Consider the following 27,351-nt stretch of genomic DNA (forward strand, 5'->3'; position numbering starts at 1 on the left):
CTATAGTTCACTCAGCCTTCTTCTCTTGTACACTCTTATAGTTAACTTAGAAAGTGAATGAGGAGTCAGCTGGGTTTCTTTATTTTTCATTTTAGCCATCGGTTTAGACATACTTGATTTCGTTAAATTATCGTATGCCAGGAAGATCATATTCCTGGGTATCTAAGAACATATGTGGGAGAGGAGACACTTGGGACCACTTATTAGACATATCCAGAATTTTCTGCGGAGCAAAATTTGAAAATATTTCAACTCGGGACTAAAGAGTCAGATTCATACTTTTGGCACAACAGAAGTAGCCCTTATTACTTGCAGCATCTTTATTTGATAGGTAATTAATCTACAGCTGCTATTTATTTTTTTTAACAACCCTCCAGAAGCTTGCAAAGTATGAACCCTAAATAAATTATTTTTCACCTAGAGAAAGAGAAGCCAACATGTTCTGGGCAAAATTCCTTGCAATAATCATAGAGCATTATTACAGTACATTTGGGAGTAGATTTCTACTTAATCTTCAACAAAAAAAGAAAAAGAAAAAAAAGAAAAAAACAACTTACCAGCCGCTAGATGTATTTGGAAATGAAGCTGATGTAAATTAATAATTCTGTTGGGCCATGAACTCATCTAACCATTTCTTTCCAACCTCTTGGGGGTGTGGAGAATAGATTTAGGACAGGTAGCTTTTTCAGGGGGTGGAACTCACCTATGAGCACAGAGCTTCCTTGGCTCAATATTTTTCTTGTTCCTGAAGGAGAGGTTATCACCGAAGGAACGCCTGGCCCCACGAGTGCCAGAGTGGCTGCCATGTCTTCCAATTGATGGGGGAGTTGCGGTGGGTCTGGGAATATATTACAGAGACAATGATACAATAGGGAACTTTCTCTCCATCCAGGAGATTAATTCTGAAGGTTGTTTAGTAATCCGTTCGGATAAATCTCGGTGAAATGAATTCTGAGAAAAGCCCATTTTTAAAAACCGCACGCCAGAGAGGTGGATAAGAAAGCAAGAGAGAGAAATGGAAGAGGGATTCCTACGAGCTAAGAAAACTTGTGTCAACAAAAAAAACAAAACCAAAAAAAAGAAAAAGAAAAACAGGGCCAAAGTCATACCCTGAAAAATAAGATCTGCCCAAGGTATTGATGTATGATTTGGGGAAGGCACCGGGGTTTCTGGAAGGGGCACACTTCATCGACAAAACTACAGTAGCTTTTGCTTAGTCTAGCCTGCTGTCTTTCTCTTCTCCAGCAGTATGGAGGAAAAGCGGCACAAACATGTTATTAGGCAGGGAAATCCATCAGTGAGTATCATAAATCAGTCCCAGGAATACATTACCACTCAGCCTCTGGACCTGACGAAGCCTTTCTAAATCACCCAGCTAAACTCAAACTGTTTCCTATTGGGAAACGTAAGACAAAGTAAACTTCACCCTTCGGTGACCGAGTCCCTCCTTTTTTGTTGTATTTTTTTTTAAAAAAAGCTGGCAGGCTGAGTTTATGCATTTGTCAGCAAGGTGTGAAATTGGTACAGTGTCACTTGGTGATTTATCAGAGCTCCTGCCTCTCCAACAACGCTGTGACAGAAAACAGCAGGATAGTGTTTTCTTCAAGGAGGGAAGCTTGCCATGGAGACACAATCCCTTCCGTCTTCGGCTGCTTGGAAAAACTGCCAGAAGAACTCCCCAAGTTGACTGATCCTCCCCAAACCCTGAACCCAGTGCAGGGGTCGTCAGCACAGGTTACAGGGATGTCAGTGGGAGCTGGGGATGTGTATGAGATTTTTTTCAGTCAGGTTTAAAGGTCTGGCCCTCCAACACATTTCATGTTAAGTGGGGGGCCAGAGTAAAAGAATTATATGGCGAGGACATTTGTTACGGATACCCTCTTGTAATTCACAGCAATCAGCGGCTTCCCCTCGGTGGTTGTTTTTTTTTTTTTTAACAGCAGAGATTTCTTTCTAGTGGCACCACTTACATAAGACAAGCTAATTTTTATCCCCGTAGTTGTCAGGTCAGAGCAAAGCAGAGGGAAATGGCTGGTCTGAAGGTGGGAGAGATTAACGGTCCTTGAGCCCCTCTCCCTGACGCCCCCGTAAATGTTTTTACATCTTGGTCTTCCATGCAGTCTTAAACGGACTCCAAAAATAAAACTCACTGAGTTGAATTACATTTACTAGCAGGAAAGTATTTTGGAAGGCTGCCTTTCATGGTTCGACTGTTTAAGTGTCAAGATAGCATTCTCAGCCATTGCCATGTGAAATGAGGACGACAATATTCCAAAGATTAACTTTACTAGGCAGTTCCCTTAAAACAAGTCCAAAGCGGGGAAATTGGAATCAAGGACAAAAACTTTCAATGCGTCTCTCAGGAGACGAATGTCATCCATGGCTGTCACATTTGGGTTGGAAAAATCTGGGTGACCATCAGAAGACAGCGCAGAGGCGCAGAAAACAGTCCCTACGCTACGGGTAGCCCTCGACTTACAACCACAACTGAGCCTCAATTTTCTGTTGTTAAGTGAGTTTTGCCCCATTTTACAAACTTTCTTGCCACAGTTGTGAGTCACCACGGTTGGTAAGTTAGTAAGTGAACTTGGCTTCCCCCTTGACTTTGCTTGTCAGATGGTCGCAAAAGGGGATCACATGATCCCGGGGACACTGCAACGGTCATAAACGTGACCCAGTTGCCAAGCATCTGAATTTTGATCACGTGACCGTGGGGGGACGCTACAATGGTCAGAAGTGTGAAAAACGGTCATGAGTTACTTTTTTCAGTGCGGCTGTAACTCTGAATGTTCATTAAATGAACTGTTGTAAATAGAGGACTACCTATACTATCTAGTAGCCTTGCAGACTGTGGTAGCCCAGATCTGGTAGCACGAGGCATAAAATTATGATATGCATTATTTAAAATGAAAATCGGGTCAGTTTTCCAATGGAGGGGGAGGGTGTCACTAATAAAGAGCACGTGAAGATGAGGAATGCTACCATTTTGTCAAGGCCCAATTCTGAGAAAAGTGTTTGCCATGGGATCAAAGGGCATTTGTGAAAAAGTCCCGTTAATTTATCAGTTGGGAAGCTGGTCCTAACATAATTACTTTTTGTAGAAGCTTGATTCTTCTCATGATTTTTTCCCCCTTCCATTCAATCATGTTCAATTCTCAGAGATTGCTTCGACTTGTCCATGTCCCTGCAGATTCCCCCCACCCCCCTTTTCTTAACAAGGTTTTTAAAAAAATGGTTTGTCATTGCCTCCTTCCTAGGGATGAGAGAGACTGACTGGGCCAAGTCCATCCAACTGGCTTTGTCCTAGTCTTCCGGTTTCTAGCCTGATGCTTAACCCAGGGCTAGGCAACCTTGGCTCTTTAATGACTCGTGGACTTCAACTCCCAGAATTCCTGAGCCAGCCATGCTGAGGGGAAAGGGAGAGGTTTCCAAGCTGAGCCATGCTGGCTCAGGAACTCTGGAAGTTGAAATCCACGAGTCATAAAAGAGCCAAGGTTGCCTATTCGCCTTTCCTCCTCACGTTAAAAATATCAGTACAAAAGGCATGAACTCCTGATGCCTTTTGTGCCCCAATTATTTATCAGTTCCCCTCTCAGGAATAATGCAGTTTTCATAAAAGAAAATCTGTACCTTAAATACAAATATATTTAAAGTATTTTGATGCTGGTTGATTTCCCCCGATTAAATTACACTACACAGCCACACATCCTTTGATCACAGGCTTTTTGGTTGGAGAAAAAAAAAGACGAAAGATATTAATTCTCAAAAAGATTGCATACTTTAACTTACCGAGGACTAATAGCTGCGTGCTTTCTGTTACTTCCCCGCGGATGTTGGCAGCCCTGCAAGAATACAACCCTTGGTCTGAGATAGATACGTTTTGAATCAGCAGGGACCCATCGTGGATGTGAAGGTCAGTGACCAGCTTGGTTTTGTTTCTGAACCAGGTAAGTTCTGCCTCGGGCACACCTGATGTAGGAACACAATGAAAGAGAGACAGAGAGAAACACAAAGAATACCCATTGTGAACCTCGTGCAAAAGCATTGTTGTGGGGTACCAGAGCAACACATTGTTCCACAGTTCCATTTTTGTTGTAGTTTAACAGTGCAATTTTTTTTTAAAAAAAAATGTTTTCAACGTACGAAAGTTCCAGGTATGTTGCTTTCGTCTTCCATGCTTTACAAAAATTTGAATTCTAAAGTTATTTAATTGACAGCCTCTTTCATCGTTTTTTTAAAAAAATGGTTTTTATACAGGTGATCCTCAACTTACAACATTTGTGTAATGCCCAGTCAAGTTATAATGACACTGGAAAAAGTGATCTGTGACTGGTTTCCGCACTTACGATCATCCCCACGGTCACGTGACCGAAATTCAGGTGATTGGCAACTGCCATGCCTTTACGACAGTCGCACTGTCCCAGGTCATGTGATCGCCATTTTATAACCTCCTCAGCCGGCTTCCAGCAAGCAAAGTCAATGGGGGGAAGCCAGATATGTTTGAGGAGCTTACGATTCACTTAAGAGCTGCAATGATTCACTCAGCAACTGTGGCAGAAAAGGTCACTAAATGGGGCAAAACTCACTTAAACAACTGTCTCGTTTAGCAATGGGAATTTTGGGCTAAGTTGAGGTCGTACTTATAAGTAAGTATAAGGTATACTCAGTGCTTTTTTTGTTAAAAAAAGGGGGGGGCGGAACTCACACATGTCATACAACCCGCCTTGCCTACCCTACAAGGTTCCATCCAAAAAAGGTGCCGGAACTCCGTTCTGAGCGTTCTATGAGGAAAAAAGCCCTGCGTATACTTGATATACTTCATTCCAAGTGTAAGTATAAAGATTCCAGAGGTTACATTTAACCTTCCACCCCAAAAAAGGGAAAACATACAAACGAGTTTCCCTGAACGCGGTGCCTTTTCCCTTCCCCAAATCATCAGCAGATACTGTATTAGTTGTAGCGCCGCCATTTCTGAGGCTATTTCTGTCCTGGAGAAAAGACACGCTAGCTCCGCCTTTTCTGATCCTTCTTTCCCATATTTGTAGCCCCAAGAGAAGTTCAATCACCTTGGAAGGGAGACAGTCTCTCAAAAGAGGACAGTGCCTGGCCTGGTCTTCCTCGTGCTGGAATGCAGAGGGAGACTGTGCACAGGTAGTCCTCGTCTTACAAGCACAACTGAGCACAACATTTCCGTTCCTAAGCAAGAGCAGAACAGTAGTGAATTTTGCCCCATTTTGTGACCATTTCTTGCCACAGCTGTTGAGTGAACCACTGCACTTGTTAAGTTAGTAACACGGTGGTTAAGTGAATCTGGCTTTCCCATTGACTTCGCTTGTCGGACGGTCGCAAAAAGGGGATCACGTGACACGACCCCAGGACACTGCAACCGTCATAAATATGAAGCAGTTGCCAAGCATCGGAATTTTGATCGCAGGGCCCCAGGGATGCCGCAATGGTTGTTAAGTGTAAAAAACGGTCATGTCACTTTTTTCAATGCCGTTGTAACTTTGAATGGTCACTAAGTGAACTGTTTTAAATCAAGAACTGCCCGTAATCTCCCTTGTCCTACAGCTTGGAACTAGCCCTGGATTGCTCTTATCATTATTACTGGAACTAGTTGCTCCACACAACTAAGCTTATTGAGTATATACCCTTTCTCTTTTGTCCTACGGTTGGCCAAGCTTTAAGGGCCAATTTTAGCTAGGGAATTAGCAGGGGAAGATCTAATTTTTCTCCTCCAATGTTTTGGCCCTAATCCAGCCTCTGCTGGGGAAAAAAATAAGTTGGGAGATCCAGTCTGATCTTCCTGATGACATCTAATTTCACTCTTACCCAGGTGCCTACGGCAAAGAGAGACTTTTGATCTGATTTAGCAACCTTGCATCGGTTGGGAATTGCAATGAATGATTGTACTTTATCTTCCGCCCGTTACTTCCTCTTGTTGGTTTCATTTCTGCAAACTCTGGGACTCAAGAGTGAAGAAAACACACTGTTGCTTTTCAGTGGCAATTCTGTACAGAATTTTTTTGGCCTAGGCCAGAGGTAGGCAACCTCGGCTCTTTTATGACTCATGGACTTCAACTCCCAGAATTCCTGAGTCAGCTGACTCAGGAATTCTGGGAGTTGAAGTCCATGAGTCATAAAAGAGCCGAGGTTGCCTACCTCTGGCCTAGGCAGCCTGATATTGTTACAGTTGGTACTCTGGACCAAAAAGGGATGTAGAAACGATCCACTAATTTGTTGTCATTAAGGATTATCCTTTTTGGTGGGCTACATTATCCATCAAGTTCAAAGTATTATTTTCCAACCCTTGTTCTATCCAGTTCTTCTTTTTTTGCTCTTATAGCTCGCTCCTCTGTAGGTCCGAAAGCCAGAAGGGTTCAGTATGGAATAATACCTTATGAGCCATTCTCTCATATTAGCTTACAATTTCCTCCCTTCTCCCCATAAATTCAAAGATGGCTGAAGGAAAAACACTTAAGGCTTTTACTCTTATGATAATCCAGAAATGTCAGTAAAGTTGGCAACTCTGATCCAAACTGGACATGGTTTCTGGTTTCATTGGCTCCTGCTTGTTTCCAAGCCTCGTGCCAAGGCCTGGTATTAACCTGCAACATCTTTGCAAAGCAGGAAGCCACAATTTCTGAATATATTCCTTCCTGAGTCCAGAAATAAAAATATAGGTGACAAACCACTCTGTATATTAAAATATGGCAGAGAGGAATCCTAATAGCAGACTTTTTTATTATTTTGATTACTTTTTTAAAATTATGGATTGCTTTCCCTTAAAATATGAGCTCTCTAGTAGGTTTACTCAAAATAGACAAGTTACGTTGCTCATAAAAGGCTACGCTGCTCATAAAAGCTTGGTTCACAGGCGCTTCCCTGATGTTCTAGTATGTTTGCTGTTCTTTGTTATTCTGACTTGCGCTAATACAGATTTCCAATTTTGCTGTAACATATATCTCTAACCTTAGGACAGAGTTCACTATATGGAACCTGATGCCTTATGTTGCCTTATCAGATAAGCTACATTTCAATCTTCAGTTGTCCAGTATAACCATTTTCTCCTGAAAGCACAGTTGGAAAGCAGGTAGATCCATGATTCATTTTTTGGTAAAACAGAACTAAAGTGTCTTGAGGTTAATTGAAGATTAAGGCCTTCAGGGTGAATAAGTGGAAATGAAGGTTGTTTTATCGTGCTCCAAAACCATGAAACTACCTTAAAGGTAAAGGTAAAGGTTCCCCCGCACATGCATGCTAGTCATTTCCAACTCTAGGGGCCGGTGCTCATCTCCGTTTCAAAGCCGAAGAGCCAGCGCTTGTCCGAGGACGTCTCCGTGGTCATGTGGCTGGCATGACTTAGGCGCCAAAGGTGCACGGAGTGCTGTTACCTTCCCACCGTAGTGATCCCTATTTTTCTACTTGCATTTTTATGTGCTTTCGAACTGCTAGGTTGGCAGAAGCTGGGACGAGTAACAGGCGCTCCCTCTGTTACGCGGCACTCGGGATTTGACCCGCCAAACTGCCGACCTTCTAATCAACAAGCTCAGTGTCCTAACCCACTGACCCACCGCGTCCCTTCTGAAACTACCTTACACTGATTTAAATGATTGTTCCATCTCACCCAGGGCTGACATGCATCAACTCTAAGACCTCGGTCAATGCTTGAAGCTGTATTTCAGATCTGAATTAAACTATTTTTCCCCCCACTGATGAGCATTGCAGAGAATCCTAAACAACCCAATAAAATGTTTTACTTTTCAAACTGGATGTAATGAAACCTAAATGCAGGGCTTTAAGCCTGCTTGTTAATATAGTTATAACAGACCTGCAATTTGGCAGTTAATGGTCACATTTATTCCTGGAATTGTTTTCACTGTGCTTCCGATATCAACAGAAATAGTTGGCAAGTTCTGGTTGGTCAGGCTGGTTCTTGATGTCTTTATCAGTGGTTTCCCTGAAAAGAAACCATGAATTATAAAACAAATAAGACAAGAAACAAAGCATAGCCACAGTTATAATTTATCAATAAATATTTGTAGCTCAGGGTTGAAGTGAGGGATCCTTGCTGCTCTCTGGGCGTGCTTGTTTTTGATGCTGGGGATGTTATCTAGTTTGGGTAATGAAACATGTGCAAGAAAACAAGCAAGCTCAGAGAGCAAAAGGGACCCCTCACTACAACTTATTTATTTGTCAGTTTCATACCAGTAAATGATTTCTGCTGAACTAAGCAATGAAAACAGCATACAAACCTGGTTACTAAGACAAATGGAGGTGAAATACAATGGAAATAATAATCTTGGGAGGAACAGTCTCAAAAATCATTGACAATTTGTATATGATTGTAAACAACATGTCAGCTTGTAAACAGATCCTTGATAAATATCTTTTGCTTTTATAAGATGTTATGTGTATTAAGAATTATTCTGTAAAATTCCCTTCAACAAGCAAATTGGCTGTAGAACTAAAGAAATGAAAGCCAGTTGCATCAACAAATCAGAATGTAACTAAAGCTATTATCTGCCTAATGAAATCACAATCTTGAACATTTAATTGTATGCAGATACTAGACTCACTTTGATTATTTCTATAATGCTAATTTAAATTATCCTAATGTTTTTCCTTAAGGTCTTATGCACTTAATTCTCCCCTTTCATTGGAAATTTCCATGTGGGGCCCCTGGTCTAAATTGATGATCTAAAATAAGAATGCTGCAAAGTTTAATGAATTGTAGAAATTTCATGCTGTAGGGAGGGAGGCAGGGTGACAGAAAATCCTAGAAATATATAAACCTCAATGCAGATCCACCTATCTGCATTCTGGGCATCCACTTCAGAAAATTGCACTGTGGGTTAAGTTCTGAATGCTGGCTGATTTTGTGGAGGCTTCTATGTGAGCTTGTTCATAGGCCATCAGAATGTGAAATGGGTGAGGTTGCATAATTCATGAGCTTGGGCCAAGACAGGAGCCTATAATGTCTAAAAAATTAATCCCTTATAAATCTACAATAGCAGGAAGGGGAAAGAATTGGCACGGAAAGGGTGGCTGTAAATTGAGAAGGAAGAGGAGGAGGAAGAATTATGGGTGCTTTAGTTGGCAGTCTCAAGTAAAAATATGGAAATCTGATTTTGTTTCTGGGCCTCCCCTTCCTCCAATACATGTGTCACTAACACAAATCCGTAAGCCATCATAACAGCTAAAATATACTTTATGTGTAACTGGCTGTATTTCAATCCTGTAGAAGTAACCCACCAAAGCATGGCAGTTGGGCAGCTTTTGTTTATATCACTTGTATGCAGATTCCTTTAAATGTCAATATAACGAAATATCCAGCCGCAAATATGTTCTACTGAGTCATGAAAAGTTCACACAGTTCTCATTTTTTATTGGGTACTCCTAAATCACAGAGAAAGAGAGACCTCAACTGGCAACTGGTCTTTTAATTCACTGTTTCTTTTTTCATGATCTTCTCATTAGATTATATACTTGTCTGCTGTTAGCCTGTAAAAAGTAATTTGTCATTCCAAAAATGGAAACATTTGCCCTTTGCAAACTCATGTGTTAAATTAATCAATAAGCCAAGTGTTTCATTTAGCTTGAACAAAGATTGCCCACTTCCTCTGAGAAATCCAGGCCTCCCCTCCTTCCCCACAATGTTGTTTTAATTGCACATTATCACATTCCTACAACTTGGTATCCAGATCTGAAGCTGCTGAATGACTGGATACCTGTGGCTGGTGTTTGACAGATGAGGCTATTCAGAAGCTGCCCAAAAGCAGCTTTGCATCTAGAAAATTTGACCCAGGAGATTTTGCATTTCCTAATTTGTTTGCATGAGAAAATGAAATCAAGGCACGGACTATTTTATTAGAAAAAACTGTTGCTGGTTACTGAAAACCTGCAAACAATCTAAATGTGTGTGTGTCTGTGTGTCTTATGAACCTACACGCATGCACATATCAGACAGTGATTGATTAGGCTCCATAAATTGGCTTGGATCAAAACTGTGGTTTGAAGGAAGAGGCTTTCCTTCCAAAACTCTCGTCTAAAGTTAAAGCTTTTGGAATGTGCCCATCGGGAATATACAAACTGCAAAGACTCTTTGCAGCCTGGATTGCTATGCTCTGTTGAAAGCGCTAAACTTTAAAACTCAAGCATTTACCTGGATCAGGATGGATTAATTACTTCAATGCTATATGTTGTGTTGCTGTTAAGTCTATGTTGTTTTACCATATTTGTGTTTTTAATGAGAAAAAGCGGTACTGATGTTGTTGTTGTTGTTTTTGAAGGGAGGAAATATTCCTAAAGCAAGCATGGGGTGGATAGGGGAACTGTCCACCACAATTAATGTAAAAGTGAAGTTTAATGATGAGAAATTAGTTTGGTGAACTGATTTTCTTAGAACTGTCAGATAGCTTGATCAACATTTTTGGAGTAAAACCCACGGGGGACTTATGTAGAAGTTTGCGTGCAGTCCTTCCTAAATCCTTTTACTGGAGTGATCTTGGTGTCTAAAGCAACTGAGAAGCATGTATCAAGCCATGATTTTTGATCTTGGATTATTTAGACTGACTACAGTTTAAATACAGTTTCTGTTTCTACTTTGGACAAATTGATTAGTTCAAAAGAGAATAAATCTGATTTTGCGCCAGAAAAAAAAAGGATGGTGGTGAGGTGGCAGCTGTGCATATGTAATCCTAAAATAGTTTAGAATGATGCCTAAATTAGATCAGAATCTGGGTCCTGGGTCAGAAAAAAGTATCAGCTAGCTATTTGTCTGGAGTAGCTCCATATATATTGGTTTAAATACTTTGACTGCACCCTAACCTTTAAGTACTTCAGATGGCAAACTAAAAATTCTGCAGCACTATGCAAAATTGTTTCTAATTTCAGTGGCTCATACCTGTAGCATCACAGGCTGTTTTTCTTTCCACACAAGACTACCACACTGCCATTTGTTTGGCAATCCTACCTATACCCATAATAAGGATATACAGTAAGGAACTAAGGAACTCTAGGATTTGTAAAGTTTGAGATGATACCTTTGTGTGTCTATATGCATGGCACACTAACATGTGCCTTAGAATGCAATTGCCTAGACTAGGTCCTGCAGTTTTCTTGATGTACTTTTGGAAGTGTCTTGGCATTGCCTTCTTCTGAGGGTTGACAGGGAATGAGTGGCCAAAGGTCAGTCAGATGACCTTGGGCTTAAGGATAGGCTGGACTAGAACTCATAGTCTCCTGTTTTCTAGCCTAATGTCTTAACTACTAACTACACCAAACTGGCTGTCTTACTATTCCGGTCTCCTCTGCGTAAGTTCTATAGTTTATTTTTATCCCAGAACTTTTATACATAGTATATTGATTCGTGAGTTCAACTAAATATATGTATCAATGTTCTTAGAAATAGCCTACTAAAAGATAGTTTCATTCTCTCAAGTTAAAAGAACTAGGTCGACAGGCGTCTCATATATCTGGGGAAATGCACACTTTGCTTAAATACAAGTGGTAGTACCGGGAGCTGTTTTTCTTCTGTCTACTTGTGGAATTCTAGAGGGCCTTTATTGCAACTGTTCACCTAAATAATTAAGGCCACATTAGACAGAGCAAACGTGTTGATACGTAGCCAAAAACTGTTGATGCTGATTTGCAATAGCTAGCAGTTCTCCAGGTTATTAGGTAGCACTTTTCAACAAGAGGGGATCCAGATTCTAACCTGACACCTCCTGTGTGTAAAGCATGAGATCCATTACAGAACCAAACTCCATTTTGGACAAAACAATCTGGAATAGATGAACATTTGGAGTGATCTAGCTAGATTCTTTTTATTTTTTCATTTGGTAACTTTGCACGTTAGTAAAGCTACTTGCTGGCCAAAGCACCTAAAGAGTTTAAAGCAAGAACAATCTCATAGTGTCACTGCTCTTTTCAAGAAAGGTTTTCATTAGTGCTGATCCAAGTGAACAAAGATTTAATTTGTCATAGAACTGAACTGTTGGTGTAAACAAGAAACTTAATCTGTTCTGAGATTTCCCTTGCCGGTGACGGGAAGTGTGCCAGCCATGCTTTGGCTGCAACACGGGGGAAAAAAGAGCTTGACCTTACAAGATGTTGACTGAGCAGATAACATGCAATCCAACCAATTATTTGGAGCAATGCTTAACTTCAGGAATATGAGGAATCTCACTGACTCTCATGAGATCACTATTAAAATTTGGCTGCAGCTCTAATGAGATGTCTGGTTCTTCTACAATTCAGTCTAAGAGAGAAAGACTTACAGAGAAATTGGAGCCACCACCCAGCATAATAATAATAATAATAATAATAATAATAATAATAATAATAATAATAATAAAGAGATCAAAACATCCCACTCTGATGGATTCAACAAATCAAATCCTTACCATTCTATTAAAAGGAGAAATAGTCGTAAGAGCAAAATGTGGCAGAGAGATCAGACCAAAATACAGGGTATGCAAGTTGAGCATACAGATATATATATATATATATCAAAATATCAAATCAATTACTCTCTCCCCTGACATGTATAGAGATGACAGAAGTGGGAACGCGGAATGAAAAACACGGCGCATGTTTTAATATCATTGTCTTAAATAATCATCTCCGCAATAATATTAAAATGTAAATGCCAGTGTATATTAAAAAGTAAACTACAGGACATCCCAGAATTAAGCAATTTTAAACTCCTCTTTTTGTATATCAAAATGTTAATATTCCCATATCACCAGCCTCTTTGTTGTTTTCAGGGTGGCTTAGCTTCCTGTGGTCTCAGTGACAGTGCCCAGTGGAATTCTGAAGGTGGGGGTTTCTGATAGGACAGGGGTCCCTGACCCCCAGTCGGTGGACCAGTACCAGGCATCGGGGGGATGCAGGCAGCACACAAAACCGTACATCCTTCAGTCCATGGAAAAACCTATCTCCACGGAACTGGTCCCTGGTGCCCAAAAGTTTGGTGACCTCTGTGAGAGGAGCTGCTAGCTACCAAACTGAGGACCAATCATAATGGGTCAAGGTACAGAGGGTTAATATACATATAGTAAAGCATAAATCAGAGTACTTCCTAGATCTGGCACCTGACTTCAAGACTACTTCTGGAAATTCTAAAATAGGAGTATGTTTTAGAATCTCAAAATAATGCCAAACCTAGTTCTTGGCATAAAGAAAAGCTCTGTACAAATTCTTCCGTCCTTGAATATACCTCGCACATGAGAAACCTAAAATAAATTCTACAAAACTGGAAGCTTCACCAATTCTATTGAAACTGCTACGGCCCTCTCTACAAATAATCCCAGAAAATGAAGGAGTCAAATATATCAAGCTAGCATTTAACGTCTCATGAAATTTTTAAAGCAAATCATCAAAATGGGGGAAAATATCAGTAAACCAAATTAAAGGTTAAACAATTCCAGCACTGGTAGGATTTTTAACCTACATGCTTGCGCTTCAAACTGCAAAAAACAGGAGGATTTCCATGCCGTAAATGTGTTACCTGCTAATGTGATGGCAATGGAGACAGAGTCAGATCCCAACATATTAGTTGCATTGCAAGTATAGAAGCCTACATCAGCTTCGACCGGTTCTAGGATTTGCAAGGAGTCATCTGGTTGAAGAAGAATCCTGCAATGACAGACAAATATATTAAGTCTTAAAATTGGATGCCACTCAACACTTCAGGGTAATACCACCAGAAAGGGGGGGGGGGAAACACTAGCCAAAGGTTAAATTTCTTTCAATGATTGTATTCAGAATGACATTTTTAAAAAGAATTTTTAATCCTGTTTCTTCATATCTTCCAATATCTCAGAGGGCTGCCACAAAGAAGAGGGAGTCAAGCTATTCTCCAAAGCACCCATAGGCAGAACAAGAAGCAACAGATGGAAACTAGTCAAGGAGAGAAGCAACCTAGAACTAAGGAGAAACTTCCTGACAGTTAGAACAATTAACCAGTGGAACCACCTGCCTCCAGAAGTGGTGAATGCTCCAACACTGGAAGTTTTTAAGAAGAGACTGGACAGCCATTTGTCTGAAATGGTATAGGGTTTCCTGCTTGAGCAGGAGGTTGGACTAGATGACCTCCAAGGTCCCTTCCAACTCTATTATTCTATTCTATTCTATTCTATTCTATTCTATTCTATTCTATTCTATTCTATTCTATTCTATTCTATTCTATTCTATTCTATTCTATTCTATTCTATTCCATTCCTATTCCATTCCATTCCATTCCATTCTATTCTATTCCATTCCATATATAACTCAAGATGGCAAATATACAGTACCAGCACTATTTATTTATATTGCACCTTTATTATTTTTACAAACCACTCAAAGTGGAGAACACACTTTCCACACTTTCCTGCTTCCTACTTTTCCCACAACAACCACCCTAGGAGGTGAGAGAGAATGACTGGCCCAAAGTCATCCTAAATTTTAAATACAAGGTTTGCAGTTTCAGTTTCATTAAATAAAAAGCAATATTTACCAATCCCAAACTAGGTAGGTTATCTGTAGCCTGCTGTTATTTAAAATATGCAGGCTTTACCATTTCATCTCCTATCAACCTTGATATTATAAGCCACTGCACAGATCAGATTCCATCAAGGAGACATCTTGCATCACCACCAACTTGAAAAATGTGAGGATAACAGAAAAAGGTATTGCTGATTTTTTTTTTTATTCCTCCCGCTGCCTATCAAACTGGTCAGTATGCGAAATTCAGAGTCTGGCCTCGTGACTCTGCTATATTTTGTTCAGAAAATAATCAAGTAATTGATATTGAGCTTCCATTCTGCATTTCCCTTGGAAAGTTGTCTTTCTTAGTATCCCAAGAATGATCCAATTGGACAATATGAGGCAATAAGAAATACCATGTGCAAAAGGGCTGGTTATGGACCCTCTTTCAAATGTCCTCATCATGTAAGTGTTAAAAATTAGGAGTTTCCCGAACTATTAAAGGACCGATTCCATGGATTTTACTATGGTGCTCTTGACTCTGTAAAAGGTATATATTTGGAAGAATCTCCTGATCGCACATCAGTGCTAGTGACAAGGTATCTGAAATTATAATCCCAAAACTTTACAACTCTCATCCTGCTCAAAAAACCACAATTTACCTTAGAGTAAAACTGAAGTTAAAGTTCAGAAAGTGGGTTTTACCACAGAAGCACTGCTGACACCAGGACAAGAACAGGATATGGCAGCTCTTAGATGAAGGATTCTTAAAGCTCAGTTGTATAAACTGAATTAGTGCCTAACTTGTTCTGTGGCAACTTTGCAGAGATTCATAATGAGCTTCTAAAGCCCCCTTTTTTGGCCATTCCCTGAATGACCAGATAAAAGTTTTTGCAAAACTTCTTCTGGCAGAGAAAGAGCCTAACACAACATTGTCTTATATTTGTACCCTGCAGGATAGGTGCTTAAAGAGAGCCATCCCCAAACATTATGACAAATAGAATAGAATAGAATAGAATAGAATAGAATAGAATATAGAATAGAATAGAATAGAATAGAATAGTATAGAATAGAATAGAATAGAATAGAATAGAATAGAATAGAATAGAATAGAATAGAATAGAATAGAATAGAATAGAATAGAATAGAATTCTTTATTGGCCAAGTGTGGTTCGACACACAACGAATTTGTCTCCGGTGTGTAAGCTCTCAGTGTACATACAAATAATAGTGATCATCATCCTCAAGATTCTTTTTTATCTATGATTGTTAAAACTGACTGCAAAGTCTTGCAATTTTGAGGTGGGAAACTTGAGTGGGACTACAAAACAGGGCTATAAGGATAAAAACTAAAGAACGTCCCTGTATGTCCTAAATATTGGCTAATCTATGGCTCTACTGTTTTGTAGCCTCTGCTCAACTGAAAGGTTAAATCACTCCCCCTCCAGTTGAAAAACATTGTAGAAGACAGTGATGAACTACTTCTGTACTATTGCTAAGGACACGAAAGTCTTCCGCATCCCACCAGTGGATAGGGCCACCAAATATTTTTTCTGTGGCCCCAGAGTTGGTGAGCACTGAAGATAGTCCAGCAGAGATGAAGAAGTACAGAATAGCAGCCGCTGGATGTAAAGTACAATACAGCTGGGAGGGAGGGGGACCCAAAGGAGGAAAATTTAAGCAGACCCTTTTTTTTTCTTTTTTCTTCTCCTGCAATTCTTCTGCTTCAAGAAGCTGTTTTTCATTTTTTTTAAAAAATTTTTACAAAGAAAGCTAAACATCATTTCTAATCTGAACCTGAATTGTTGGTTTTCTAATTTACCGGTTGTCTGTATTCTCTGTCACCCATGTTATACTCTGTAATTGCAATTCAGACCTGTGTAAATAACTTTCCAATTGATCTGAACTTAAGACAGAATAGGGATAAACCAGATGGTTCAGGCAACAAATAAAGAGATAAAATGCAAAGGCTGTAGTTAATTTATTCAAGACCGTCAAAAGGATCTCAGAAGAATGAAACCTGGTATTTCTTATCTCAGGAGCCATCACATCATTTTTAATGATGTTTTTATATTTGTCTAAAAAAAGAGTAAACAAAAACTAATAATCTTTATTCATCCTCATTGCAAAGAAAGACTAAAGGCTAAGTATACGATGCAATTCATGCACAATCTCTTTGCGTTGTGTAAGTTTTTCAAACTAAATTTGTACGAAGATTGGACCACTGTGCATTTCAGGATGTTTTATGATCGGTTCCATAAACTTTTCAAAAAAAGGTGTAACCCCAATTGGAAATATCTCAAACATCTGGAAATCATCCAATGATATTGAGTTGAATCTACACAGAGAAGTATCTCGCTCCTCATTGTGAATTGGTTCCAGGAGGTGCGATGAGTACCAAAAACGATGTGTACCAAACAATTTTTTCCCATTAAGGAATAATGTAGTGAGTCACAAGGCAACTGACACTGACAAGTTCTAGTCTGTGCGCTGGGTACCAAGTGAATGATGAATACTGGGACAAAATTTTCACGTCAAAATGCACTGAGTACCAAATTTAATGAGTTTCTAAGCAGTTGAGTATCAAGGGTAAAGGTAAAGGTAAAGGTTCCCCCGCACATGCGTGCTAGTCGTTTCCGACTCTAGGGGCCGGTGCTCATCTCCGTTTCAAAGCCGAAGAGCCAGCGCTTGTCCGAGGACGTCTCCGTGGTCATGTGGCCGGCATGACTAGACGCCAAAGGCGCACGGAACGCTGTTACCTTCCCACCGGAGTGGTCCCTATTTTTCTACTTGCATTTTTACGTGCTTTCGAACTGCTAGGTTGGCAGAAGCTGGGACAAGTAACAGGCGCTCACTCTGCTACACGGCACTCGGGATTCGACCCGCCAAACTGCCAATCTTCTGATCGACAAGCTCAGCGTCCTAACCCACTGAGCCACCACTGTATTATTATAACTCTTGTGTCTGTAATCTATAGCTGAGCAAAATGGTGCAAAACATTTGAACCAAGGTACCTCGACATATTTCAGAATATGTCCAAAATCTGAGATTCATGATACCTGTAGAATTGAAATTTGGTGATTTTTATAATACATTTTATGACATAAAAATCATCCTAAAGAGCATTTTGAGACATTATACAGAATGTCTTGAAATGTTTCCTGTAGTCAACTCCTGATATTTGACTGTGCTATACAGTTCAACGTGGGCTCCCTTCGAGGCAGATCCATCTCGGAATATCTTCCTGAATTTTTAAGAACTTTTCCAATACATTAGAATCTCTGCCGTTGTTAAAGGCATCGAGGAATTCATCTCTCTCTCTGAAATAATAATCCAAGGGATCATGGGTTGTCTAGTTGTTATTATACATGAGAACACATCATTTTCACAACAGAACAATATCCTCTAGTTTAATAGTAGGAAATAACTGATACTTCTGGAAAAAAAATTCTTAATAATCTTATGTCCAGTACAACCCTGTGCAAATGAAAAGAAAACACAATCTCCTAATAATGATGAGGGGCTTTGTAAGGAACACATGGACAGGCCTGGGCAGCAGAAGGTGGATATAAACTTTCAAACCATTTTGAAATTAGTCTTGGTATGTAGAAGGTTTCAGGGACAATGCCAGAGATTTGGCATTATGGCTTCAGCTGGTATACTGTGTAACGTCCTTCTGCTGGAGTACTTCCAAATTGGTTTTGCTTGGGTCCCTGGAAGCCTCCGGGTGGCCTTGACCCACTGAGAGACATATGTTTAATATCACGGCTTCCATTGCAAAGTTCTAACCTGCCTCCAATCATTCTTAGGTTGAATTAATGACACAGCCTATAGGCAAATTTGCTTTTCTCACAAGAAAACTGCAGCAGCTGTTTTCCATAACTTCTTTTGTCAGGATGGTAATAGAAAAATAAATAAATTGGGGGAGTAGACAAAAGAAGATGAGAGAATTGGAGTGAGAAAGCCCGTCCAAATGCAATCAAAGCCTAGTCCCTTACCATGGGCTGATGAGATTTCCCCCCCCCCCTTGAATGAAAACGGCAGCCTCGTGAACCACAAAGTTAAGGATATTTGATCTCCCTCACAGCACCATGGGTGGCACACTCTAAAGCAAACCAGATTAAGCCCACCCATTGAACGTTGTATCGGAGAGAAAGAGAAGGAGGAAGGAAAAAGCAATGCAAGAAGGGGCTCCTCTTTCACCATCAGCTTCTTACTAATCATCATAATCTACCATACAAAATGATCTTAATTGGGATATTCAGAAAGATATATTAAGTAGACTAATACTTGGTTTTTCCAGACAGAGATAATAAACGAGAAGGACATTCCCAACACAAATGAGAAGGCTTCTACTATTTGTGGAAAAAAAAAGCCCCCAACAACACTCATATGTAGAAATTCTACAGAAAAACTGGGAAGAAGGCTTTGAAAACAGAGTTCTCAAATACTGTAGTGAGGTTTGCTTCACAAATTACACTGTCAGAAATATGTATTTATATTCGTTATGTAAAGGTGTCTAACCCCATAAAGACTTAGTATATCAACAAAGTATTTACATTTATAAATGCATGGAAGTACAAACTCGTATCTTTTGAGAGAGTCCCCTCTGCCAATTTCTACATCAGGTTTTCCCAAACTGTGTTCCTTTGAACCTTAGGGTTCCACAAACTTGATGGAGTTCTGTGTGAGACTAAGGAGAAAAACAAAACAATTCAGGAGAAAGAGAACTTCCGTTGAGTCTGAAAACTTGGAAGAATAAACCTTTGGTCCTGGTGACCAACTCAGATTGGATCCTACAACGTTATCCTGGGACATGTGTGTTTGCCTTCATTTGCAAAACAAAACAAGTTCATCAGGCACAACAAATGTTCTATCACTAAAGCTTTGTGGGTACACTGAGAGCTTATGCACCGGAGACAAATTCCTTGTCATACTTGTCCCACCTCCCAAAGCAAATTGAATTCTATTCTATTCTATTCTATTCTATTCTATTCTATTCTATTCTATTCTATTCTATTCTATTCTATTCTATTCTATTCTATTCTATTCTATTTTATTCTATTCTATTCTATTCTATTCTATTCTATTCTATTCTATTCTATTCTATTCTATTCTATTCTATTCCACTCCATTCTATCCCATCCCATCCCATCCCATCCCATCCCATCCCATCCCATCCCATCCCATTCCATCCCATCCCACTCCTCTTGATCAGGGGCCCAGGACTTAAACAACAAGGTTCCGTGGTCTGAAAAAGTTTGAGAAGCCCTGTCCTGCACCATCCTGTCTTGCTTACTTTTTCCTGTTCCTTGCCTTTTTCTTGCTAGCTCCTTCCCCAGCTAGCATGCTGACTGGGAATTGAAGCCCACACATCTTACGCTAGCTAAGATTGAGAAACACTTTCTATATACAATCCAACCAGAAGAGAAACAACCCCCTCATCCCATCCGGAAGGTGGTATGAAGTAGCTCTAGATTAGAAGACAGTGCCAATTAACGGCAATAGTTGAAAGGAAAGATGGCAAACACTGAAAATTAACCCCTGGGAACTGCTCGACTCAGATACACGTGTCGCAAAATCTGGAACTAATGGAAATTATTTGCCCTCTAACAACGGAACAGCACATTGGTGCTCCAGTATTGCAAAGGCAGGGTTGCTTAAGACATGAGAAGATATATGATTTCCTCATGTTCAATTCTGAACGTAAACTTTCTATGGGCTTTTTGTAACCTGGATATCTTTTAACAGCATAGAAGAAAAGCATTTCTCTAGTAGTTTTAACAACATATATAAACAAGAAAAACCCTTATGTGCACTTTCCCAACAGGATGTAACCACTGGCAATGTGTATCTGCATATAAAACTTTCGAAATGCCAGAAATGTATTTTTATAGGACGAAGTCCAACCAAATTTATACCATAGGCCTATATTTGATTAAGGCTGCATGTGCTTTCCATAACAAATACATTCTTGTTCTCACATAGGAGGGAAAACATACTTTTTCATTTTTTAACGTTTTCTTTTAGTAGTTTAAAAAAAAAGAATGCTCTATCTGCCTGGGGAAAAATGTTTTTTAAACGCAATGACACCGCAAATGAAAGGAAATTACAGAAATCATTAAATCAGGAGAGTTTCGAACCACTTCGAAAGGAAGGCAGCAAGCAAACTAATGGTGTATCTGAACCACAGGGCTGAATTGCACCTTGGATAAATCAAGAACTTGCTAGATATTCCAGAGAAACCAGGTGTTTAAAGTTCATTTGGGTCCCTTTGGGTTGACTCTTTTTGTGCCTTCTCATTTCTGAGGCTGACCCTGGTCACAGGATGTGGATGTTTAATCTCAGGCTCATAATTTACACACAGAGGAAACATGGACTGGCAAAAAAATTCCTGGACTGCTGCATTCTGAAAAACATCAACTAATGTACATAGAAAGTCCTCGGCTTGTTGTGATGGCAGTTGGGATCAGAATTCCCATTGCTAAGCAAGGCAGTTGTTAAGTAGTCACGCTCAATTTTATTTATTTATTTATTTATTTATTTATTTATTTATTTATTTATTTATTTATTTAATTTAATTTCTATAATTCCCATTGCTAAGCAAGGCAGTTGTTAAGTAGTCACGCTCAATTTTATTTATTTATTTATTTATTTATTTATTTATTTATTTATTTATTTATTTTATTTTATTTTATTTAATTTCTATACCGCCCTTCTCCCTAAGGGACTCAGGGCGGTTCACAGGGCATATATAAATAAGTATACAAAAATTAAAAGAAAATTAAACCATGCCCAAATTAAAATATAACAATAGTGAAATAAAAACCAATTAAAAACCCATATACCCCCATCAGGCCAGACCAGCTAACTCAAACAAATGGGTCTTCAACCCGCGACGGAAGGATCGGAGGTCCGATGCCATCCGGAGCTCAACCGGCAGTTGGTTCCACAGTGCCGGGGCACCCACAGAGAAGGCCCTCCCCCTGGGGGCCACCAGTCGACATTCCCTGACTGGAGGCACCCTGAGGAGGCCCTCTCTGTGGGCACGCATGACCTTTTTTTTGCCATGGTTGTTAAATGAATCAATGTAGTTAAGGGAATCAACTGGTTGCTAAGCAAATCTGACTTTCCCAACTGACTTTGTCTGTCGGGAAAGCAGTTTGGGAAAGTTGCCAGCCATGTCACTTTTTTTTCAGTGCCATTTAGACGCTGACTAAATGAATGGTTGTAAATTGAGGACTACTGTATCCCTTCCAGCACATCAGCACTTTTAAGTATCTTCATGAACAACGTACTCTTATTAGACATTAACACCGTGATAGCTAATAGCAAAATTACAACATAAGGCTCCAGGTCAGTACGGTTGAGTCTAGCCACCCTTAAAAGTAATTCAACTTTGTTTCATAAAACTGCTGAAAAATCCTCGCGTCTCGCAGGAATTATTTATTCTTACATAAGACTTGCAGGCAAGAAGGTATAAGATTTTTGGCTGAGACCACTGAAATGGAATATTATCTGATGAACTTCAAAACCTTTACAAAAAAATGGGCGTACCTGCGTGGTGGCATTGTGGAATATCTTGGGTGTCTTAAAAAGTCACAGGGTTTCTTCTCTATGCATCCAAGCAAATAAGTTCCTTTCTTAAAGATAAATGGAGCCTACCGCTTGGAATCAAATCTTTCTAAGCTGGTTAACTATCATATAAATATTCCAGCTATGTAAATAAATTAACAATGAGGTTTAAGATGGTATGCTTTCCACAGATCAACTATTAATGCTAGCTGTATTTCAGCAACGGAGAGACAGTTTGATCTAGTGGCTAAAACACCAGGTTAGAAAATTAGAGTTCTAGTCCTGCCTTAGTTAGCTAGATGATTTTGAGCCAATCATTCATTCTCAGCCCTACTTACCTCACAGGGCCATTGTGGGGAAAATAGGGAGGAGGAAGGTGTGTCGAATATGTTTGGCAACTTGAGTTGAGAGAGATTTAGGCTTTTAAAAAAAATCAGAAACAAATGCATTATGAACACCTTCATTTAAAATATCATTTGAGCGACTATTAATATATATATTGAAAGATTGAGGGCAAGAGAAGAAGGGGACGACAGAGAATGAGGTGGCTGGATGGAGTCACTGAAGCAGGAGGCGTGAGCTTAAATGGACTCCAGAAGATGGTAGAGGACAGGAAGGCCTGGAGGAACGTTGTCCATAGGGTTGCGATGGGTCGGACACAACTTCGCAACCAACAACAACAATATATATATTAATTATGTGGAGATCCTATATTTGTCAACCAAAAAGATATTAAGAGGGAGAAATCTGTCCTAAAAAACATCAAAAGGAGAAATATTTAAACAAATACTCTTTCTGCTTGCCTTCTCAGAAATATAGGTTTAAACGGAGATCTTTGCCAAGATGCTGAATTTGAGGATCTGGTGCAGCTTAAACTGGCTCTTACTGTAATTTGGTTCCAAGAAACCTGCATCCCCATCAGCCATTAACTTGGCATCTGAAAAGAAACTCATTCTGCCCCTTGTGATATATTTGATATCTGTAATGGGTGATTTGGTCCAGATGCGACCTGCCCCGAGACCATTTCGGGATAAAAAAAAAATCATAGGAGAAATAAATTGTGATTGTAGTGCAAAGGTGCCTATGATATACGTTTGCAGTATGTGTCAAGAGAATGCTTGCACCAAAGATTTCTGAGAAAACTGTGGGGAATGACTATATTTTCACGAAAATACTGTCTATTTATCGAAAGTTGTATTACTGTATATAAAAAAGCTAGAAAGAGTTGCAGCAACATATAGGTTAAAGCAGGCTCACTACACATTTTTCTACTTAAGGATTTCAATTCCTTTTTGAAATACTAAACACATACGATATCCATACTACAAAGTTAAATTGGCTTACCCGTCAGGTCCCTTTCTCAGTTACCTCTGAGTTCTGGGGGAGGGAAGCTAAGAATCCTTAAGTAATTCCTAACAATACCAATGAATAACAATCCTTGGGATTTATTAAAGGGAGACCAGGATAGTGATCTTAAATGAATTAGGGTTGTAATGATAAACATCCTGACCTAACTAGTGTACCCATTGCTCATATGTACCGCATCACCTATAGCAGTGATGGCAAACCTTTTAGAGACCGAGTGCCCAAACTACAACCCAAAACCCACTTATGTATCATCAGGTGCCGGGTGGGCGTGGACCATTGGGTGGGCGTGGACTATTAGGTGGGTGTTGCTGCAGTGGTAATGGCAGACTGGGTGGGACTAAAAAGTTCAATCAATCAATTCCAAATTTGTGAGATTTTTTTCCCCCCCGCGAGAAGTTAAAATTGATTGATTGATTGAAACTTTTATTTTTTTTTGCACACAGTGGCAGAGGCCTAAAGCAAAAAGGTTTTATAAAACCCAGCTGAAGGCCTAGGACTGGGGCGATGGCGTGCGTGCCCACACAGAGGGCTCTGCGTGCCACCTGTGGCACCCGTGCCATAGGTTCGCCACCACGGACCTATAGCCATCTAGAATTCTCTGGAGGCAAGGAAGGATCAAAATATTTTAAAAAATATAATCAATTTGGATGAGATCACAGCTGCATCCAAAGTGGTGGAATATAAATAACATGCTATCAAATTGTCTCTTTCTTAGAGGGTTCTCTGCAGTAAGAAAAAAGATGCAAAGAACTTCAGAAAACACTGGACAGTTATAAATGGAAGATAGGATTGTATGAAACCTCTGTAATTTTTTTGGAATAAGGAGAAGCAAATGCATAGTAGAAAACTAATCATGAAAGAAAGAAAGCCCACTTATATATATGTTAAATATAATGCAGACATTAGATTAAAAAATCTAATCTGATCGGGAACTGACAAAAGTCCATTGCGTTCTTGTAGATCTAACCTGTCCTAGCCTGAATAATATTTAAAGATTTTCTGAGTGTCATGTAGATTGCGACCTTAATCTAGAGTTAGAAAGTCAGAAAAGCTGTTCCAGAGCCATCTAATTCTTCCAATTTGCTAACAGTTTTAACACTTGTCTTAGTTGTTGTAAAACAGATACTTCTAGAATGCAACCATCTATCTCTCATTTCTGCAAAAAGTAGTATGGATCAATTTTACGAAGCTCTCTGTACTAGGTAGAGCACAAATTCTCTACACAAACCGCATGTAAATAACGGTATATTTCTAAAATGGTAGATAAATTTTCCTTACATATTTCAAAAACTCCTTCTTGATGTTTTAAAATACTTTCTGTATAAATTGCAAATGAGGTGAACAGCTGAACTAGAAACTCTTTCCATTAAGTGCCAGTGTTCTTACTCAGTAGAGTTTAGTTTTGTATATACAGTATGGCAAAATTTAAAATAATATTTTTCCTCCACTCTAAAAATATAACGATCTAGAGCAGAACTAAACCTGGTTTTTTTTACATTTTCCCCAATAGATGATTATGTTCAACAATTGGGGCCTGGGGATTTTGTAAGCTATAGTCCATCATATCTGCAGGACCTCAAATTAGGAATGAATATCCTAGATTTTAAACCACTAAGACGTAACTCAGCCAATTATCTGCTCCTGTAGAACCATCTCTAACACATCCATTAGTATGATAGCCAAAATAATATGTTTTAGAAAAAAAGAATGCATGAAAATAAAGGAAAATCAAAATTTGATGAGTACATGTGTGTGTGTATGTGTGTAATAATGATAAAATTAGTATTTTATTACCTCTTGTTGTACTGCACAGCTTCTCCATTCTTCGCCCAAGTAATGATAGGCCTTGGATTTCCAACGGATTCACAGTGAAGAAGTACGCTTAATGTCCCACTAGCTAGAACCACAGTGTGTCCCAAGTGGGTAACAACTTCAGATGCAGATAGTTGTTGTGCTGCAGAGATTTTCTTCAAGATGGCAGGTTTCTTGTGTGGCCCACGTGAACCATTTATGAGTTCTAGAGATGTGGACAAGTGGGCTTCAGAGGAGGATGTTCTCAATAATCTGTTAAACTCAGAAAAATGCTTAGTGAATGGAAATTCCACTGAAGCGGAACTGACTCGCCTTCCCTGGGTTTTGAAAAAAGATTCCTGATGTTCCAAATGGCTCTTGAAAATTTCATGGGCAAGCTGGGAGATAAGCTGCTTGCTGTAGACATCCTTAAGTTCCTCTGGCTGTTGAGACAAATTTTTTAAGATGTCATCTAAACGATCCTGATTGGCGACCATGGTGAAAGGCAGGTTGTAATCTTGACCCTGGTCTTCCTCCGAAGAAATATTTCTCTCTGTGGAGTCCTGAGCTTCCCATGGCTCTGTACTAACCCGGGGCCAGCCTCTGTATTCCAGAAGCCTTGAGACAATGTCATCATACCGGTGGCTAGGATCAGAGGCAAGTCCTCGTTTTTCAGTTTTGCTTCCATTGAAGAAAATTTTATTCTGATGCTTCTCCTGGCCATGCAAAGCTTCATTCAGACTGACCTTCCTTGATGATTCTTCATCTTTTATCCTAGATGACAAGGTGGCGGTACATTTGTTGTGGCCTCCTATGAGTTTAATCACAAAATGTTCCTGAGCTGGTCCTGCCGTGCAAGTATATGTACCGGTATCTGAGGGCTTTAATCGATGGATCTTCATGTAGCCATAAGGCGCAATGGTAACATGAACAGAGCTGATGAGTCGTTTGCCATCTTTCTCCCACGTGATCATTGGTTTCCGGAATCGTCTCACAGGACATCGCAGAATGACAGAGGTCTTGGGCAACAGGTAGGCATATCCACCAACAACAAAATGCAACTTCTTTTGCTTTCTTGTCTGGATAAAAACTTTCTTTTGAGCTAGTATCAAAGGGGACTGCTTGTGAGTTGGTCTCTGGTCTCCTGAAATGTTAGTAACATTATTAGGATAAGGTGCCACGTCACATTTGCATGTTCAACCTAATTAACTAAAGGAGACTAAAGGATTAAAGAATTCTTTTTCCTTTCCTTTAATGCTTCTGTGCTGTGCCCATGTATGTGTTTCCTGCAGAGACTCCATATCACTGATGGGTGATGCCTATGGGGGTATAGCATGATACCCCACAATATGGCCTGCAATACAGGACATTTAATGGGGAGGTTACTACAGAAAATTTAAGCCTGGGATGTCATTTGCACGGGCATCTGCAGATGGGCAATAAAATGAAGTTTCCAACTCACCAAACCAAACAAGGATCTTTCTTTTGGAACTAATTGGAATTTCACTTCTGATCATTTATAGAAAATAGAAATTTATTCAACCGATGCTGAGGCCTCACCCTTCAGAAATACAGCCTGAGCTAAATAAATCTGATCCCTTTTGGGTTCAAATGCAGAAGCAGCAGTCAGACTTATTTAAAGGGAAAAAAAACACCTAATTCTTGTTGTCAAAAGTCTTTAAAGGGAAGAGTCAATATAACATAAAGAGCGTACAACACAAATGTAGAACTCATCTTGTTAAATCATTCCAACCCTTAGGCCACACAGGTGGAAACTGAAGGACAAAGGAACAAATGAAGTACAATCTCAAGGGAGTAATCTGACGGGTTCTTTGTACTCTCTGAGTTTGGCTGTTTTCTTGCAGACATTTCATTACCCAAACTAGGTAACTTTATCAGTGCATTGCACCGATGATATTACTTAGTTTGATAATACAACATCCTCAAGAAAACAACCAAGTTCAGAGAGCACCAAGGACCCCGCAATTCAACCCTGAGCTATAAAGATTCCCTTCTATTGGAGTAATATGAAGCAGAACAAAATCTACTTAGAGCAAGCTGAAGATCCCACGATGGATAAATATCACCACTTCATCGATTATACAGAGATCCTGAGTATACAGCTCTCTTCGGGACAACTGACTC

The 27,351-nt window shown here is 39.7% G+C and overlaps 1 protein-coding gene across 1 annotated transcript in view; it reads right to left on the reverse strand.

Moving 5' to 3' along the window:
* ADAMTSL1 (ADAMTS like 1) overlaps positions 1–27,351 on the reverse strand; it is a gene marked incomplete at its 5' end in the record, with an annotated part of 243,354 nt that overhangs the window by 16,932 nt on the left and 199,071 nt on the right. Inside the window, 5 exons of the mRNA XM_083354613.1 lie at positions 704–838; positions 3,790–3,969; positions 7,832–7,960; positions 13,514–13,641; positions 25,210–26,350. Of these exons, the coding sequence (XP_083210739.1) occupies positions 704–838; positions 3,790–3,969; positions 7,832–7,960; positions 13,514–13,641; positions 25,210–26,350 (1,713 nt within the window). The remainder of the gene's footprint in view (positions 1–703; positions 839–3,789; positions 3,970–7,831; positions 7,961–13,513; positions 13,642–25,209; positions 26,351–27,351) is intronic.

The sequence above is a fragment of the Vipera ursinii genome (genome assembly GCF_947247035.1).
Source record: "Vipera ursinii genome assembly, chromosome: 2".
Lineage (NCBI taxonomy): Eukaryota > Metazoa > Chordata > Lepidosauria > Squamata > Viperidae > Vipera > Vipera ursinii.